The sequence below is a fragment of the Anomalospiza imberbis genome, chromosome 7 (assembly GCF_031753505.1).
Source record: "Anomalospiza imberbis isolate Cuckoo-Finch-1a 21T00152 chromosome 7, ASM3175350v1, whole genome shotgun sequence".
Classification (NCBI taxonomy): Eukaryota; Metazoa; Chordata; class Aves; order Passeriformes; family Viduidae; genus Anomalospiza; species Anomalospiza imberbis.
The window spans coordinates 33,801,904-33,822,371 of NC_089687.1; the positions used below are offsets into that span (position 1 = coordinate 33,801,904).

Genomic DNA, 20,468 nt, shown 5'->3' on the forward strand with positions numbered 1-20,468 from the left:
TTTGGCTTGTGTAGGGGCTTGGCTTGGCTGAATGAAGGATTCATTGAGCCCCAGAGCTAATGGAAGGGTGGAAATAGGAGTGTGTGGCTGGAGCGATGGCTAAGGAGTGGTCCCTGTCCTCTTTTGATAAAAATAAGTAAAATCTCATGTTTTTCACTGGTTATTTCAAACTTTGTGGTATTTGTAACTATGCTTCTCTTGTTCTTCTTCTTTGCTGCTTTGCTCCCTCATTTTGTTATGTAATAATCCATTTACTGGGATATTTACTCTAAACCCTGTCGTCTTTATACTAATGCACTCTCTGTCCTCTGTGAATCCTGACTGGAGCAGAATTATCAGGCCTTACAATGGGTACTTTGCTCCCTGTTTGGGCTTCCAAAGCATTGGTATCCCTTCATTTTGCCCCCATTCCTGAACTGATAGGACTGAATGGCAGGAGAGTTTTCCTTTCAGATGCTGTGACCCCTAGCAGATCACTGTAAGGGTGACTTGAAGCATCCCTTCTCTGGTAGGCAGGTTATCCATTCCTGGTGCTAAGAAACATATTGCTGAGAACATGATCCGTGGCACATTATTTTTGACTAATCCTCAGGAAGCCAGTGTTTTTTTCCATGTATTACAGCAAATGCCCTCCAATTTCAGTCATTTTTGGTCCACAAGGAAAGTGCAGTATTCTGAATGCATCCTGGTGTTTCTGGTAGGTGGGCAGTGTGGCCTTCTGCACACTGATATTTGATGGCAGCTCTGATGGTTACTGTCAGTATTTCAGGGTTCAGTCTGTTGGCATAGTCTTAGTTCTGTCTAATGGATAGTTGTGTGTTTCTGTGCCTCTGAGCAGGACTGGATGCTGTAAAACTACAATGGTGTGGCACTGTGCTTGCACCTGGACACCCAGCCTCTTGGTAGAGGAGCTCATGTCTGCCCACACCAGCAAACAGGGCCACAAAAACTGAGAGAACAAATGTGCCCAGCTGCTGGCACAGGCAGGAGGGTGCCTGTTACCACAGGTTAGCATGCCATGCTTGGGAGTGGTTGCTCATTCAGGAGAGCTTGTTTTGACATACTTGTTTATTCTTCTTTGTAACTAAGTCTATTCTTATTACCACCCCCTCAGTTTTACAGGGTAAAAAAAAAATTGATACGACTTGTGTTGCAGGATAAGCTTTGTGAATCTGGAGTGAGGGCCTTTGAAGCATCTTTTGGGCAACAGTTACTTGTTTGCCCAGAGCTTGGTAAAATTGGTAAAACAGCAAAGAGGTAGCCATGAGGTTAAGCTGGTTTATGGTTATTGTCATTATCGTTGCTGTAGATACTTCAGTGAAGGAATATAACTGCACTTTTGACCTATAATGAGATCTTTGTATCTGGTCACAACAATTTATTGAAACACTTGGAGCAGCTAACAATAAGGAGCTTCCTTAGGGATTTCAGTGGCAGATAGCCTTATTTTGTGTTGTTGAGGTGGAAATAATGAACTTGCTGCAGCCATCAGCTCTGTAAGTGTTCACAAAACCATTACATCATAGCTCGACAAAAAAAAAAATTGTCCCCTGATTATTTTTTGTGACAGGGTGTGAAAACATTTCCTAAGGCCCATATACCTTTAGTGGTTTGCCCTTTATGTTACAGTAAACTGAAAGAGCATGTGTGTTAAAGAATATCCAGCACTCAGCTCCACAAATACAGACTTTCCTAGCTCCTGTGACTTCTAACAGGATTACTGGCATGCCCAGCACAGCTGCAAGTCTGACTTGATGTCAGCACTGACTAATAGATGATACATACTTCAATTCTCTTATATTGTAGAAAATATATTGTGTGGTCCATTCATTTCTTAGTCAAGTATGTCCATATGTCTGGTGAGCTTTAGTTACAGACTTTATTTTTCAGGACAAATATTTAAAAATTTGCTTCAGTTACACAATTAGAGATTTTAAAAAGAGGATGTTCATGTACTGGGAGGAATGTGCAGAAACAGACACAATGTCTTTTTTTTCCTTTGTCCTTACTTTTAGTCTTTTGAAAGAGTTTTAGTAGAAAACAAGCTGCATGGCCTTTCTCCAGCTCTCTCTGAAGCCATCCAGAGCATTTCTCGCTGGGAACTTGTCCAAGCTGCACTCCCTCACGTGCTGCACTGCACTGCAACACTGCTCTCCAACAGGAACAAGCTAGGTCAGTGCTCGTGTCAGCTGGTTTGCCATTATTGAAGCTATCAGTGAAAATGTGACAGATTGCTGCTCAGGGTGCCAAAAAATTCCAAATCCTTAGAATTCTAATTAGTTTCCTCTGGGAATTGCCTTTCTTGATGATTGTCTTTCTCATTTAGGGGAGGGTAACTTGTGAAATCTTCCCCAGTGGAGTTAGTGGCCTGATGAGCTAAAGAGTCAGAGTAGCTCAATAACATTTTGCTAGTTATTTCCCAGCAATAATAGAACTTATTTTAGCACCCAGTGGGCATGGATTCCTTGAAGGAATATGTATTTCTTTCAGGGCATGCTGCAGTGGTCAGTTGCAGCTGGTACTTTTAATATCTTCAGGTTTTGGGGATTTTTCTTCCTATTTTTGTTTTTATTTAGACCAATGCATGTGACTCTCAGCAGATAGTCAATCAGACAGTTAGAGAGGCAGATCCAAATCCAACTTACTTTACTTACTTTTGTACTGATTTCAGCAGGAGTTTGCTTCCTGAGACATGCCAGTAGGGAACATTAACAAGACACAGCTTGAGCACCTCGCAGTGCTCACTGGCATTTTGTCTTATTCAACAAAGTCAAACAGACAAGACTGAGTTCGTTTCTTTTGGGACCACTCTATGTCCATGCTGCTGTCCTTGCCCTGCAGCTGACATTGCAGAGACTGAACTCCAAATTCTGGGAAATAAATGGAGGCTTCTGAATAAGGAGGTTTCAAATATGAGACAGAATGTTGGTGCTTTTCATTGTAGAATTTTAATTTTCAAATGCTTATCTTGGGAGTTGGATATCTAGCCTCCAGTGCAATTCTGAACAATATCATTAATGGAAACCCTGTGAGATAATGTGATGGATTTTTCCATACAGGACATCAGGATAAGCTTGGAGTAGCGGAAACAAAGCTTCTTCACACTCTTCACTGGATGCTGCTGGAGGCTCCTCAGGACTGCAGCAATGACCGGTTTGGAGGAGACCGAGGCTCCAGCTGGGGAGGGAGCAGTAGTGCCTTTATCCACCAGGCTGAAAACCAAGGATCACCAGGGCATCCCCGGCCCAGCGCCGTGACTGAGGAGGAGGAGAATAACAGAAGGAAGTTCTTCCAGAATTCCATGGCCACAGTAGAGCTGTTTGTGTTCCTCTTTGCTCCCCTTGTCCACAGGATTAGAGTAAGTGGTACAGTGATAGGGTTCTTGTGTGGAGACAGCTCTGAGCAGGGAAGGAATGATTCTGCTTTTGTGCTTGTTATTTAATGCAGCTCACAGTGCACACTGGGGTACTGCTGGGAGTATTTTCGCAAGCTGGCAGAATACTGCTGCCATTGGGAAGAAATTCTTCCAGTGCCATGAACAGTCACCACAGCATCAGGCAGGCACAAAGACAAAAAAAAAAAAAAAAAAAAAAAAAACCACAAAGTAAGCCATTCTTAGCCTTTGGGAATGGCAAAGATCTGTGGCCCCTGTGAAGTCTCTGGGATCCTGAAAGCTGCAGAAAGCATTATGAGCTTTAACTTGCTTCAGTGATTCTCAACTATTGCTCAGAAAAGCCTTGCTGGATTTTCAGGGTTCCACCATGGGGCTGCCACTGGGGTTTGTTGTTGTCATTACTAATCATCTTGATGCTAATTACCAGGACAGTGTTATTAGCATGGCAGTGGCAAAGGCAATGGAGCATTCCTTTGTTCTGAAGTGTGAAACAGGCTGCGGGCCTCCTGTCTACTGGGGTCCCTCTGTTAATTTTATCCTGAGCACATCAGCTTTGCAGAGTGATGTGATGAAAAGACATTTTCTTCATGCTCTGACTCCTGTCTCTGAGAGGCTGCCATTTAGCCTTTATGTTTCCAGCTAGGCCTCGAAAAGGAGTAGGTCCTTGCAAAAAGGACTATAAAGTCATGAAGTGGTGGGGCTATCTGTCCTAATCCTGCCTTCTATGCTGCAACAGTTGAAGAAGGTAGGAAGGAACAGGAGATGAAAGATAATCTTTTGATTAAGGCAGATAAAAGCAAGACTGTAGAACTAGATTCTTTCTCTACTTCTGCTACTGAATTCCTGTGTACTGAGTAATGTTTAATTTATTTAGCCCAGATTTTTCATACTTGTTTACTAGTTGTCTGTAGGCTACTGGGACAGGACAGGAAGAAACATTGAATTCTTCCCAGCACTACACACAAAAATGCAGGCTGCCATTTGAATAAATGGAATGAAACTGGGGTTAGACCTTGGCTAATAGAGATTGGAGTTCCAATCTTTTATTTAAATCTTTCTGGCATGTTGTGTTCAAGATGGGGTTAGTAACAGTACCTCAAGTTTACCTTGAAAATCTCTGCGATCTCTGGAATACTGTGATGATGAACATTGAAAAGCCAATTAAAATATGCACATTTCTGTCATCAAAACAAAGTGCAGGAGAGGAGTTAAATGAGGCATGTAAATGTTTCACTAAGTGGATGTTGTCCTCTCTGTGTCTTCTAAGTCTCGGGGGAAGAAGACTGCCTGCTCAGATAGCCAAAGTAATGCATGGGCTCAAGGAAGATGACACATGTTTGCATAGGCAGACCTAAACTGCTGAATTCCTAACTTCTGTGAGGATTTGTGTCTTGAGCAAAATGTTTTTAAATCAGGCTTTGGGGGCTGCATGTAATTCTTTAACTGCATAGCTGTAGGTAGAAGTGTTGGCACGTCACCACAAGCTGGCAGTGCCAGTGAAAATGCAGTGTCACTGCTAGCAGGTCTGAAAGCCTTGCAAGTTGCTGTTAGTAGAAACAGTAATTAAAACCAAGCTTAGTTTAAGCCAAGCTTGTGAGTCGATTATGATGAGAGAGCACTAACAGAGAGTGGGGAATAGAAGGACTGGAGAGCTACAAGCAGTGGGTTCCTGCCATTCCTTTAGCTCTGTCTGTATCATCCATTCCAAACGACAAGGCACCTGGGGCTGTCTCAATAGGAGAGTGCTGTGCACCTGTAATGGTACCACCAAAACTGCTGTTACCATGTTTGTTTGCCACATCCATTCCAAATGTCAAGGCACCTGGGGCTGTCTCAATAGGAGAGTGCTGTGCACCTGTAATGGTACCACCAAAACTGCTGTTACCATGTTTGTTTGCCACGTTGGGGGTAGCTGGGGCTGTACTGACATCTGTGTCTCCTAATGTAGATCTGACATGAGGTCAAGTAAGTGCATAGCTGCACCTTGATCCTGCTAAGATTTATTTGTGTACTAATTTATATTATTTCAGCTGCTTGCATGTGTAAAACAGTGATGGCACAGGTGGAAGTAGTACCAGTGTCTCTGTGTATTGACAGAGTTCAGGTGCTAGCAATGCTAATGGTAGCACAGTAATGTGTACCATGACTTCATAGTAATCTGTTACATGCTTCCTCAATTTCTAAGTAATGTTTTCATATTTAGTATTCTTTTGGGGAAGAAGTTTAAGTCTTAGAGTGTAAATCCTAAAGTTGGGCTTGAATACTAAACATAAAGTTATGTATAATTAAAAGGGATACTTTGTGACAGGAATGGCCTTTTATATTACAGCTTAATGTCCAGGGAAAAACAGGGTTCATTGACTAGGATAGAAACTTCACTTGAAAAAAGCCTTTGTATATTTTTGGACTGAAATTTCCCTGTGATTTTTTTTACTAGCCATAATTGACATGTAAAGAGCCTGCTGAGTATTGTCAGTAGCCCTTGAATTAGCATATACTGACTGGACAACTGCACATGGTATCCCTTATTTCTTGTAAGAAATGGCAGGCTTTGCAGACTGGAAACAACATTCTGTTTTTCTCTCTTTAGGAGTCTGACCTGACGTTCCGGTTGGCTAGTGGCCTTGTGATTTGGCAGCCAATGTGGGAACATAGGCAGCCTGAAGTTTCTGCCTTCAATGCTCTTGTAAAACCCATCAGGAACATCATTACAGGTCTGTGACTTTGCTGTGGTAGTGGAGCTCCTGAGATCTGGGAAACCTTTCCCTTTGTTCGCCTGATGCTGCCGTTCTGTTCTGTATATGAAGGAATATGTTGATCTGCAGGAAGTAGTCAAACCTTAGAGTAGTTTAAGGTGTTTCCCCTCAGAGTCAATTGACACTTGCATAATAATTAAATAGGAGATGGGAGAACCATCACAAATAGGAAATTTGTAACTTTTCAGTGGAGTTACCATTTCTGTCAGCCTCATATGATTTCTGTTAGCCTTATCTTCCTTAGTTGCTGAGAAGGGTGAAGACAGTATCTCACAGCAGGCTGACATAAGTGAGGATATCTTTCCCAAACTGGCACTGGAGAAAAATGAACAGTGAAGAGCACACAGGTGGTCCTTCTATCTAAAATTTGATTTCCAGCTTGTTATGAAACTAGAAAAGGTAGTTTCAAGAGAGTCCAGTGAAGGCCTGGGTTGTAAATTCACTTTGGCATACTGGAAGGGGTTGCTTTTCCTTTGTGCTTCAGCCATAGTGAGGTTGGAGTTGGGTGCTTAGGCTTCCAAGGCTTTGGCTTCCAAGTCTTTTTGTCTGGCCTAGTCCTAAAAAAACATTTTTACTGGTATGTTTTAGACAACAGTTTTTTTTATAAGTCCTGCAAGGTGATGAATTGAAAGTGAGCAGGGTATACTGCTGTACCATTGCTTCTAGTTCTCAATGGCACAGTACTGTAACTTTTACCATAGTGAAAATGTAATTCACTAGATCAGATTTTTCTGGTAACAGGTCATTTTGTATGTTATATTTTGTTCTGAAGATTCTTTAGACCTGCTGGGACAGTCAGAATTAAAAAAGGTTCAAGTCTGCCAAATGATTTAAAACAGTCTTTTACATCTTGCTCTTTGTCCCTCTGCTTCAACTTCTAGAATTAAAATACAGTATTTCATCCCTGGAACTAACAAAGGAAATGAGTCTTAAGTCTTCTTTGACTATTGGATTTTTTTTCTATAGGTCTATGTGTGGTCAGAAAATCCCTAAAAATAGTTTCAGAAGTAAAGTCTGGAAGGAAAGTGCTCTGTTATGCTCTGAAAGTTTTTTCAGCAGGACAGAAATATTAATTGGAATGAGGTCTTTTATGTCTAGGAAGATGCTGCTATCTTAGCATTTTCTCAAACTGGGAAAAAAGAAAATTGAATTTATTTAAGTTTTCCTTCAAACAACAAATCAAAAAATGTAATGAAGAAGCTTTGCAGTATTTGTTTTGCAGTTAGTCTGATTCAAAGTCACATCTGCACAGCTTTCAGCAGGATTTCAAGACTTGTCACCCTAGTCTGTGTGATACCCTTGGTCTGCTACAGTATTACAGGTCAAACTTTGTGTGGCAGCCATGTATTTCCTGTGCTGAAGGCATTTGGCAGATTGGAAATCACAGTACACTTTGAGTGATGTAACCTAGAAGAAGACCTGAATATGTGTAAAAATAGGATGCAGAACTCCAGAATAAAAGGCACTGCTCTGCGCAAGAAAACACAAATGATGGCAAATGGATTTAGGATGAAATTTATATTCAAATTTTATTTTAAAGAAATAGAGATTTTTCAGTAGACAGTGTTGCTGACAGCACAATAGAAAGAATTAAAAAAACCTAACCCAGTCTTATTTTCTTTTTATGGCTGTGACTAGTGCCTAGGAAGTTTGCAGCAGATAGATGGCTGGTTTTGTTTTCTGGTTTATCCTTTTATTATAATACTATATAATAGGTATATTATAGTGTAGGAGGCCTTTCCTGAAATGTCCTGCTTTGGCTTCTTTCCTCAGCCAAGAGAAGTTCTCCCACCAATAATCAGAGCGTGACTTGTGAATCCCCTAATCTGGACAGTGGACGTACTGAGGTAAATTCTGTGCTAAGATTTGACAAGCTTGAATAAGGTGCTGTGGGAGGGGGGAATAAATATTGAAAGAAAACTTGCAGTTACCACCCTAAAGTGTTTCATCTCCAGAAATTACAGTCATTCACAGCTAAGGCTCCTGACTTTGTTTGCAGTAGAACTGAAGGGTGTGGGGTATATTTATCTGGACCTCTTTGGCCTTGTCCTGTCTTACAGGCTGGGAGCCTGATCTTTTGTATGGCAGGAGGGTTGGAGCCTGATTTTAAGGTCCTTTCCATCCCAAATCATTCTCCTGGGCAAGAGAGCTGTACAATGCAATATACCCTTTGCCTTGTACAATGCCTTGTATTGAGAAGTCCCAGGTTTGATCAGTTTTTCCGTGATATTATGGTGTAAGCAACTGTCATGTCTAAGCTCAAATTGCAGTTATAAAACTAACACAGGAGAGAACAAGATGTTTACATACCTATTTTGTTTTTTACAACAATCTGAAGGGACTGCAGGTGGTCTGTGAAACAGCACAGCCAGATCCTGTACCTCCAAAGGCTTCTGGTTCAGCATGTCACCCTGGAAATTCCTTGGAGGGAAGTGTATCCTCCCAAACCTCCCAGGAGAGAAATGCTGCACATCCCAGGTACAAAGACGTTCAGGAGAAGCTTTTGCTGATGTGATTCAGTGGTGGAGGTCACACAAGTCCATCATGCATGCACTTTTGTCTGCACATGCTGAGGTTGCTGGATGTTGGTATCAAATTCTTAACAAATCTCAGTTCTGGGTGATGAAAAAGATGGCAGCACTTGTTACTCAGTGCTGCTTTCTTCAGAGAAATCTCTAGCTGGCCTGTTGGGAAAGTTTCTTTGGTCTTTTCTAGAATGTTGGAATTAAAGACTCAAAAAATAACCCTCAGGTTCACCCTTTCCAGGCTAGATTTAGCTTCAGGCAACTGGTATATTATCTGGCTTCCTTCTGACCAGATTTTCTTTCCCCCAAGCAAAGAATTTCTGCAAGCCTCTTTCCACTGCCTTCATTATGCCTCCTTTGCCTCCTGTTGCATGGCTGGCTTTAGACTACTGACCCAAAGGAGCAGACTAACAAAGGACAGCTATGCACACATGCTTCCAGCTTGTCCTGCAGTGTTCAGGCTCTGGTTTCCAGCTTGGCATTAATAAATTAATCTAGATTTGGGCACAAAAAGGTAGAAGTAGATTTTCATTGTTCCCTTTTCCAGAAGTGCTGGACACTCAGTAGTGCTGTAAAGTAAATCAAGCTGATGAGTATTTTCAGAGATTTTGGAGAGGGAGGGCTGGAATTTCAAGTCTCTTTGGATTTAGGAGTGTCACTTGAACACCTGAAAACCCTGGTCCTGTTGCTTATCTCTTTTGAGAAATGTCATATCCAAAACACTGCAGTTTTAAGAAATGGCTTCGTTACAGTGACAGAAATATAGGATGGAGTGACTTTATGAATATCAGCTAGGAACAGCTCTGGCCTCTCAAATGGGAGCTCAGGACATCCTTTCACTGAGGCAAAGGAAACAGCTATTCCTTAAGTCTCTCATCCCATCAGGAAACTTCCCTTGGGATTTTTTTATCAAGCCAGTTGTCAGTTCTGGATCTGTATTTAATTTGTATTAATGTGAGCCAGTAAAACTGAAGGTGGGGCCAGAGCTGCCTTTCTGTGTGTGAACACTACTGCTCAGAGTGCACAGCTGTAAAAAATAAGCAGCCTTTGAAGAAGACAGAATCAGGTGATCAATTTATCAAGCAGGGTCTGGTGGTTGCCATGGGGATGAAGCTTCAGACAGGCTTTGAAGAGAGCATCATTATGCCTCCTCATTTGCAGAACTCATTGATGAGTTAAAACTGTACAGGGAGCTTTGGTTGCCAAGCGACAGATAACTGTGGAACAAATGTTGTTTACTCTGCTTACCAACAGCCAAAGTATTCCTTTGTCCTTGGCCAGGGGTTGAAGGAAGGCTGCATTTCCACTTTCCCTGCAGTCACAGGCAACCATGAGATGATTATAGAAGCACTAGATTTTCCTCTAAATGAACTACAGAATTGAATTTCTGGTCCTCAGAAACTGTCTAAACGAATGGCTTGTTCTGATCCTTGCTGAGTGTCGCTCCTCCACGCAGTGTTATTCTTCACATAGAGATGATTCAGTTTAATCCTGAAGCAAATAAACCACAGCTGCTTTATCCAGCTGCTACCTTGAACAGGCTGCCTGGGAAATAGACTTTGCAGGAAGGACTTTAGTTACAAATATTTCATAAGGGGAACATGCCTTGCTCCAGCCTGTGTCATGCCTCAGGTTTGCCTGTGCCAAAGATAGGGGAGCATGAAAGACTTTATTTAGCCCTGTACACTGCACAGGGTCCTGCAGAGACCAGGGAGCAATGCATCACCTTTCACAATTGCAACTGGGACGACAGGTTTTATTTCCTTTGCTAGGATACTTTGAGTATATCTCTGGCTTTTTGCAGGCTAGACCTATGTGGCACAGCCCAAACTTGGACAAAAACACCCTTCATGTCAGGTTTATGGGGAAAACATTACAGCCCATTCCCATTTCACATTGTTTTCTTTCCTAATTCAGTTTTTCAGGTTTTTGTGACAGCTCATTTCAAAGTTGTCAAACTTGCAGCCATTTTACCTTGAATACAGCACTAGGGGAGAAACTTTGAGTCTGTATTTTGTATAGTGTGGCATATGCTGATGCAGTTGCCAAGTGCCTCCAGCATTGACTTGTGGGGCTGGCAGCAAACCAGCTCTGCAAGTCTGAGCTCTGCATCCATGTGTTCATCCAAGCCCAGCCTTGACACCTGCTCCCTGTTTCCAGGCATGTAAGATGGAGCAGGGTTCGTATGATTCCAGTTGGTGTCAGTGTTCCATGCACACTTCTTTCTCCTTTGCCAGTTCCATGCCTGCCTTGGAGGCCCAGGGCAGAGATCCAGCAGAGCACTTCAGCACTCGGAGGTCCCATGGGTCAGTATTGCTGCTATTCCCTAAGGCTTTCTTGGACCATGGCCTTGGATCCATTTGTTCAGAAAGTGGTGGAGATGGGCATGACCTGTCCACGCTGTTTGCATGCTATTTTGCAGCATTGATAATAAAAAATGTCTTTTAACAAAAAACAAAACACCAGCTTGATGTTCTTGTGATGATTCTCAAATGCCTGAGAATATAGTGCCTGAAAGTACTCTTCATTTTTATAGAGTCCCAAAATGCCAGGAATAAGTACGTCACAGAGGTGTTTCTAATATAGAGTGGAAACTTTCAAAATGTGTATTCAGCAGACGACAAAAAAAAAAAAAAAAAAAATTCAGGAGTTCCTGCACCACCCCCGGGATTTCACACCTTATCTTACCATGTGATTTTCATTCCTGTGACTCCCTTTCACTTGCTTCTTTCTGACAGATTGTCTCCTGACAGCTAGTGACTATCCACAGGGTAGATCAGGCCAGTTGTACTCTGCTGGGAGAAAAGTGGGATAAAAAGTTTGGGGCAATTCATTGCAAAAACATTGGCTATGAATGACATATAACTTCCTTTGAAATCTGAACTTTCTAGATTCTCATTTTTGAAGCTCAATACAGAGGTCTTGCTTTTGTGTGCACTAATTTTTACAATGCTTAGGAAATTCCATATGAAAATCCATTGGGAAATCAGTAGGACAATAAAACTATAGTGAGGGCTTTAAAGGGTGCTTTTCTCTAGAACACCTCAGCAAAGAATGCCCATAGTGGTGAATTTTATTTATATAGGAATCAATTTAATTAGCTTAAAAGGTTAACTAACTTAGCTGCCTTGCCTGCTTTTTAAGTAATGCCTGGTACGTGCAAATGTAAACCATTCCAAAATGTGTATTACTAGTATCAGAACTGCAGATGCTCAGGGGTTGTTTCCTGCTGAACAAATTACTCAGCACAGGTACTGGAGGCTTATCTTCAGCTCACAGTTTAAGAAAGCACCCCTATCCAAGAAAACACTTAACAGCATGTACTGGAGTCCTCTGGGGATCTGAAAGCTGAATATCCTCTTGGGTACCTTAATCCCAAAGGTCTTTATGCAGGGAGCTGAGTATCTGAGAAGACCTAAAGAATCTGAGGACTAACATTTCTGCTCCTGCTTTTGGAACAGGGTGTCCTTGGTGATTCCACCTTGCCAGAAGTCTCGCTACGCCACGTACTTCGACGTGGCTGTGCTGCGCTGCCTGCTGCAGCCGCACTGGTCCGAGGAGGGCACGCAGTGGTCACTGATGTACTACCTGCAGAGGCTGAGGCACATGCTGCAGGAAAAGCCAGAGAAGCCACCCGAGCCTGAGGTTACCCCTCTGCCAAGGCCTCGCAGCAGCTCCATGGTGGCTGCTGCACCGTCTCTGGTGAACACCCACAAAACCCAGGTGAGCAGTTGCTGTCAGTAAGAAAATAATGCTGTTGTGGTGATGCTGTGAAGTGATTGCTGAACAAGTAGTGATGGGCACAGCTTTGGTATTGGCGCGCTTGTGTGGAGGTCAGATACTTGCATCGATTCAGAAAGAGACCATGAGAACATTGAGTGCTCTGAAGGCAGAATCTGATGCAGAGGGTCAGAGCTGGTGACTGCTGGAAGCTGGAGTGTTGATTTGGGGTAATTAATCTAGGGTGAACTGGGATAACATTAGTTTTTAATGTGAGAATGTCCTTTTAATGTGAGAATGTGCTAATGCAGTTGCCAGAAGAAATGGTTACCAATGCCTTTGCATTACTGTGTAATGTCAGGACCCACCAGCTGCTCTGGTGCACTTCCTCAAATGGGAGAAAAGGAACTGTGTGGTACAGGACTGCACACTTCAGACAAACACTTGTGTTAAAATATGGAATTAGACTTGGCAAACAGTGGTAGTGAGCAAAAGCTCTCCATGTTGTTACTTCTTCCACTGTCATTCTTACATAACTTTTATATTTGCCAAAATAATCTTAGTAGACAAACTGTCCTGATAGGTGTCCAGTATTGCTCCCTGTTTGCTGGACAATGAGCCCTGTACTCTTCTCCTTAGTGCAGTAAAGATCTTTGTGTTTAAGCTTAAATATTTTTTATTTTGTGTTGTTCACCTGTTCCAGGGATAAAAGGGGAAATGTTGTGGTTTCAGTTAATCTCCTTGTGGATTTGTGCTACTTTTAGGTTTTGCCCTCTTTTCCTGTCATGTGCAGCAAATGCTGATTTACTTAGTTAATGCAACTGCCTTACAAAATTTAGCAGGGATTCTATTTTTGCCATCCAATATTATGACACACTTGAATAAAAGACATGTACATTTTGCTATTAGATGTCATTTTTTGAGTTGGAAATCTCAAAATTCTTGGTGTTTTTCCTAAAATTGCTGCTTTTGGGGCTCTGACAGATTTTGACTGGAAGGAAGGTGAAATATCTTTTCTCCAGTAGACCCCAGATGCTCAAAATCTAGAAGACAAGCATAAACAATGTAAATATCGCTACCGTTACTTTTAAATCTCAGGACTTTATTGACATTCTTACCATTATTATGAGAGCTGGTGGTTACTTGTAGTTCTAAGGGCTCAGCAGCAGCAGTATTGTTTAAATCGGATTATACTTAAGTGTAATTTGTGTAATATGTTCATCCCTGTAAAAGCTTGACATAGCTCCAATAAGGCCAGGTGATAAGAATTACTATTCAATCTTAATCTAACTGTGCATGGACATTTTATAGGATTGCTGTGTGTGTACAAAAAACCCTCCTTAATATCATCTGCTAGAGGGAAAATTGAAATACATTGCTGTTGATGTGTTTCACTATTTCCATGCATGTACTGTCCCCTGGGGTTGCCCTGGTTCTTCTCTTTGTGCTGTAAAACACTTCCTTCCTTTCACAGGCATGGCTATGTCTTGCTTTTCTAGGTTGTATCTCTTGAAGAAGACTCCATTGCTCTTCTCTAATATTTTTCTATTAAGTCTGTTTGGCAGTTCCACTGGGTACATTGTAGCTGTTAATGTGAGGACTGTCCAGGGCATGCTTCTCTCCAAGGCTGAGTTTGATTGCTTTTGATAACCTCTGTGTCAGGACAGTATATTTTTGCCATACTTGATCAAAATAGAATCCTGTTCCAGGGTTCCAATTTGTTGAGCAGAACAGCTGTGATGGAGGAAGTGAAATAGTCTTCCAGGCGGCAAAACTTTCAACTCATGCCCCCTTTTCTTTACAATTTTGAGAACTGAAACCTGTGCAACACACAGAAGCAGGTGGGTTCTGGTTCATCCCAGCCCACTGTAGGAACTTTACTGCTATTCTTACATTAAAGTCTCATCAAACCAGGCTCTCTGCTAATTCAGAGCAGAGAATGCCACCTCCCAAAGGCTAGGATTTGTCCTTTCTGTTAACACAAGGGGTTGTATGCTGAGGCTTCACAAGCTTGTCTTACACAGGGTTATGCTGAAGCCTGTTTTATCAGTCTAGACCTGAAATTCCTAACACAGTGCCATCATTTCTACTCAAAGGTGATCAATAACTTCTCAAAAACATTGGCATGCTGTATTTCAGCAGGAAAGATATAAAGTGGTAGGCAAAAACTGAGTAAAGAAGAACACATCTGCCTGCAAATCACATCGAGGAGCAGTAGATTCTTGGGGCAAATCAACATTGTTTCTATTGTTCTAAAATTTACCAGAATAACCAGTAAAGTGATGATCCTGCACCTCCCTGAGCCTCAGCAAAACTCTCACACTTCCTGTTGGGTCTGTGTGTGTAAAATCACGTCTCGCGTGCAAGCTTGGGCTGAAGCAGTGGGGCTTGAGAGGACATGAGGAATATCCTCCATGCATTGCCCAGTAAACTGAATAGCGAAGTAAGAAAAGTTTCAGTGCAGCATTCTGGCACTCCTGGCTGTGTGGGACAAGGAGGGGTTGGATGGAGTGTGAATAAAGTGAATACTGTCTGCCTCTGGAAAGTGACTTTGGTGTACACATGTTTCAGACAGGGCAACATGTGATAAAGGAAACCTGTATGGCACTTGTATGCAGAGAATTCACTGTTAGGGCAGGTGTAGGACACGGAGCCTTCAGACATTCACAAGCTGCTACAGTCTTGTGCTTCCTTTGCAAGAAGAAAAATTAATCCTAGCACCAGTGCAGCTGTAGTGTAGTGCTCACTGCAATGCTGATGGAATGCCAAGAGTCTCAAGTGTGATATCCTGAGAGCTGAGAGAAGTACTAATGAGCTGGTACACATACAGTCATGCAGGAGGAAGATAAGAACAACAAAATCTAGAGGAGCAGCCCCCAAACCCAAACTCTTTTGCTGTCTTATCCATGTTATGCTTATGGTAATTGCCATGTAGTCTACTGCACAGAATAGCCATGTTTTTAATCACTCTTCATCAGGAGTGATTCATTAAAATGCATTATATACCACACTGTAGATTTAAAATAATTCTGTAATTTGCTTCTCTGGTGTTGTTTGCTTGATACCTACCCTGTACAGATTTCAAAGCTGGGACCGTGTCTGTGTGTTTGCATGACTTGTGCCTCAGTAGGCCCTATTCTGTCTTTTGGTGATCCTAAACCACCTACTAAAACGCTCATTTAGTAACCAGTGGACAAAGATTCTTAATCCAAAATAAATTCATACAATGTTTTATAGCCAGAAGAAGTCAGAGAGCTATAAAAGCTAAGGAAAAAAACTATATGGAGTACTTGCTGGCCTCACTGTTGAGAGTGGCTAGGGTTGAATCCTGATACTTACTATGTATCCTCTGAATCTTTAGTCATATATGCAAAGTGGTAGATGAGCATACCTTTGTACTACAAACAGTGGTGAAGAGGAGCCTTGCTCTTGCGTGTCTCCTACATTCTTGTGCTGATAAAATTAAGAGGGAGGGTTCAAGGGTAGTCTTTGAGTATTCTGAAAAGTCTCTGAAAAATGTGTGACCCTCAATATTTGGTACTGCAAACACTGTAACTGGTGTTAGATTTCAGCTGCAAAGATTGTCACTGGGTTCTGCTGGACCTTGTTGTGCATGAAACTGCACACTTGTGGACTACAGAAGCTGGCTCTGCAATTTGCAGTCTGGCTAGGCAGAATCTAAACCTGTCATAGTGGTCACTTCATCTATCCCTGACATATGGTTATCTCTGCATTGAAAGCAAAAAGGTGTTTTAACATGACCCAGTTTTTAGCAGAATATTTCTGGTGGGACAGCAAAGAAAAAGAGCATTCAGTTGGAAAAAAGCTGATATTTAGGCAGCTGAAAGTTACCCTGAGGGGATTCGGTTAGGTCAGCTGCACAAACATCTCCTGGAAGGTTGGAATTAGATCTTTATTGAGGGCAGATGGCTGGAAGCCGAGTTTGTGCCAATTTCCTTCTTTGCAGCAGGCAGGTATAGCATGTGTTGTTTGATGCAGAGGTGAGGTGAGTGAGCTGCATGGTTTTTGCTGTTGTGGGACATTCTGTGATATAGGAAGGGGGAAATTTCATATGATAAATGATGGCTGGGGAGCCCTATTGTTACAAGAGAAGGATGTTTACTGATTTAGAAGTATCAGATTTCTTTGGGGAGTAAATAAATTTTCTGAAAATTAAGTTTCTTGAAGGGACAGTGCTGCTTATTGCAGTTTAGTTCCAAAATATATATTTAAATGCGTGTGTTATTAAGGACATAGATCTTAAATGAAATACTTTGCAAAGGGTAGCCATTATGATTGCTCATGGACGTAAACCAAGACCTCAAAGATATCATCACTTACTTGTAGTCATACCTGTGGTCAGAATCAAACGTGTTCTTCCATGCCACCAGACCAGGCTGACTGCAATGCCTGAGGTTTTCCACGGTGTGCTGTACTTTTTTTCCATTGGTGACTGAAAGGTTAGACAAAGTAGATAATTCTGGAGGTTTCTAAACTTTGTTCATTTATTTTTCTTTAAATGTGCAAACTTTTTTGTGTAATGAATTGGAGGTCTTTTTCTTCTGCAGTGCTCCTGTGATAATTCTAGGAAGTAGCTCCTTTTTCAAAGCTGATTTATCCTCTGTTTCTTCTTGTGCTTGTCTTCTTTTGGGAGCTACAGGATCTTACAATAAAATGTAATGAGGAAGAAAAGTCACTAAGCACTGAGGCATTTTCCAAGGTTTCAATGACCAACTTGCGCAGACCAGCAGTTCCAGATCTCTCCACAGACTTGGGGATGAACATCTTCAAAAAGGTGAGTGAAAGAAAATGCCCTTTAATTTAACTATGATTCAGCACGTTAGTGTTTCCCCAAGTAGCTGCTGAAGGTCTGCTCAGACTATATATTCATGAGGTCTGCTTGGAATATATATTCGTGCCATATCTGAGATCATCTTCCCTTTTCATTGGAATGTATTCTGTATGTTATTATATTGGTTTTTATATGCATATCCCAAACATAATACTGAAGTCTTTATTCAAGTAATTGGCCTGATGAAACTGCACGAGAGGAGGCTACTCAAACAGTGCTGAATTTTAAGTGCCAGTGCTCACTGTAGTTCCAGCTGATTCAGTGAGTTCTGATATTTTTTTTTTTTTTACCTCATCTTAGCTTTGGGTTTCCAACCATCCATTCCATGCTCAAGGTCAAAGAATGTCATAAAATTATCCAAGGGCATCCATCCCAGCCCTCAAGCAAGACTGAAATCCTTCAAATGCTCACAGGATCCCCGCATGCAGTTAGATTCTACCATGGGAAATGGCCAAGATAAGATGCTCGGAGTGCAAAGTTATACTTGGGAAACACATCTGTGTTATCCTTGCCCCTCAAGTGGTTGTTCTCCATGCCTCAAAGCTTCTTAACTGCTCCTATATCTGCTCCTCTCCCTGCAGTTTAAGAGCCGCAAAGAGGACAGGGAGCGTGAGCGCAAAGGGTCGATTCCATTCCACCACGCCGGGAAGAAGCGGCAGCGGCGGATGGGGGTGCCCTTCCTGCTCCACGAGGATCACTTGGATGTCTCGCCCACTCGCAGCACTTTCTCCTTCGGCAGCTTCTCTGGAATCGGAGAGGACCGGCGTGGCATGGAGAGAGGAGGGTGGCCAACCACCATATTAGGTGAGGTATTGCTGTCTCTGCCCCAGGTCCTGTGTCACTCCTGTCGTGAACATTCAGAGAACAGCAGGGGCTGTTTTCCATCCAGTCCTTCTGTCACCCTGTGTCCTTGGTTCTGTTTGCAGCATTACACATCTGTTGGTAACTGCTCACAGCAGACCTTGAATGACTTGTGCTTCAGTTCACTTTTTCTCTGAAAACTTCTTTACTGGAATAATAGCTACTGTGGGAACTTGTAGTGATCTCTGTTCTACTTTTCCTGTGTGATAGCAAGCATTGCACAAGCATTGCATCTTCAAATAGATTCAAAGAATTTTTTCATTCCCTTCTTTAAAAGAGAAATCTTTGAAGAGGCAGCAGAGTATCATCAGTATGACAATTATTACAATTATGACAGCAGTATGACAGTTGTTAGCAGCAGTGTCATTAGTATCATTAACAATTTCATTAGTATGCTGAAAAGTTCTATTCACAGTTTTCCTGGAGTGCATATTGGATACAATATAAATAGGATATTTTCTCAGTGAGGCTTATACTGTCTTGATACTGCAGAGGTACAGTGTTTGAACCTAAAAAATTGCTACTTCAAGTTTCTAAGTTCACTAAACAGTATTTTTTTTCTATTCTTGAAGAATTTCCTTTGCCTTTGCGCTCTTCATTCTAATACACTTATTTTTTGGGGGCAAGGGGAGAAAGAACTAAATTCCTATAGCATGCCCCAAAGGGTGGAGTGCTGAGCAGTCTTATTTTCTTGAAGGTGTTGGTGGTTAAGAATGTGGGTGCCAGCTAAATCAGCATGTGCTGAGGGGAAGAGCCTTGCAGAGAGTTTGGACCATTTTGTCTCTAAGTCAGTGAACCCACCTGAGGGATCCCACCACAATCTTTGGTTCTGCTTCACAGTGTGATGAGAAACCTTGTTTTTTACAGACTCCAATCCTTTAACTTTTAACCACAGCTGCTGTCTCCAGCCACCCCTTGGGTAGCTAAACAAAATCTCCATTTCTTGTCACCGCCCTAGGGAAGTTTACCAGGAGGGGAAGCTCTGACACAGCGACGGAGATGGAGGGGCTGAGCGCCCGGCACTCGCACTCCCATCACACGCTGGTCTCTGAACTGCCAGACCCCTCCAACAGCCATGGAGACAACACCGTCAAGGAAGGTAAATTTAGCACATCAGGCCAGGTGTTTCACTGAAATACCAACCCCAGAAAGTGGAAGGAAGCATTACTGTTTCTACATGTATGTGACTAATTGATTTTTCCCTTTTTTGTTTCTGTATCTCTTGAGGAGTTTTTTGCAATATGTAGAAAAATGTTTCAAACACTTCATGTTTATCTGGAACATTTGTTAAAACAATTGGTGGCCATCAGCAGGGAGAAGGCATGGTTTGAGGTTTTCTTGGCTTACCACAATACAGCACAAAAGTGTGAACAGAAACTTGGTATTGCTATTTTAAATGGTTTCATGGGGAATTTTGTGATATTTAATGCCTCTATGCAGTCAACAGCTGCTGGATTTTGCTGGAAATCACAAGGTTTTTTGATTTAATTCTCCTCGTTTCAGTTGGAGGTCTGGCTTGAAATTTACTCAAAGTGTCCCTGAGGCCCGTGTGTCTTGGAGGCCTCTGGAGAAATGGCAATACCAGTGTGACTGCAGTGGCAGAGACAATAGATGGGACTTGTGATAGGGAGGAACCCTTCTCTTCTCTCTGCCTGGGCTGAACACAGGGATTTAAGGGACAGAGGTAATGGCACATGTCCCTGCCTGGTGCAGTGGGCACATCTGGGCACATCTCATCTGTGACTGCCCCCTCTTCCTGGGTGCATGATAGGTGTGGGGCTCTGGTGGAGATGAACAAGGACCTGCTTCATGCACCCTGGAGGTGTGGCAGAGGTTAGGTTGGCCCATGCCCTGTGTCAAGACTGCTGCTGTAAAGAAAACCAAATGGGTCACTGTCATAGGAGACTTCCTTCTTAAGGAACAGAAAGACCAATGTGGAGATCCAACTCATTACTTAGAGAATTCGACTGCCTCCCTGGGGCCCAGGTTAAAGATGAGAAGAGAAAGCTTTCTGTTATCCATTATTGATTTTTCTGGAAGGTAGCAATGAAATTGCAAGAAGTCCCAGGCTAAGCAAGAGAGACTTCAGGGTTTTTGGATGTCTGGTTAAGGTAAGAGGGGCAAAAATAATGTTCTCCTGTAGCCTTCCAGTCATAGGAAATAATGAGGGAAGGCAGGAAGAGCCAGAAGATGGCACCTGGCTCTACGCCTGATGACACTGGCGGAATTTTGGGGGTTTTGATCATGGATTGGTTTACATGACACCAGGCCTGATGGTGATAGGCTACTCTTGACCCAAAGGGGGAAAAGGATCCTTGCACAGGAGTTATCAAAGCTCACTGAAAGAGCTGTAAACTTGA

At 42.3% G+C, this 20,468-nt stretch overlaps 1 protein-coding gene across 12 annotated transcripts in view; it reads left to right on the plus strand.

The window, feature by feature from the left end:
• UNC80 (unc-80 homolog, NALCN channel complex subunit) overlaps nt 1–20,468 on the plus strand; it is a 124,795-nt gene that overhangs the window by 5,977 nt on the left and 98,350 nt on the right. For all 12 annotated transcript variants that reach the window (XM_068196445.1, XM_068196450.1, XM_068196446.1 and 9 more), the window contains exons 3-11: nt 2,016–2,172; nt 3,060–3,358; nt 5,985–6,108; nt 7,924–7,997; nt 8,489–8,628; nt 12,137–12,398; nt 17,056–17,190; nt 17,829–18,051; nt 19,067–19,207. In XM_068196445.1, coding sequence (XP_068052546.1) covers nt 2,016–2,172; nt 3,060–3,358; nt 5,985–6,108; nt 7,924–7,997; nt 8,489–8,628; nt 12,137–12,398; nt 17,056–17,190; nt 17,829–18,051; nt 19,067–19,207 — 1,555 coding nt within the window. The remainder of the gene's footprint in view (nt 1–2,015; nt 2,173–3,059; nt 3,359–5,984; nt 6,109–7,923; nt 7,998–8,488; nt 8,629–12,136; nt 12,399–17,055; nt 17,191–17,828; nt 18,052–19,066; nt 19,208–20,468) is intronic.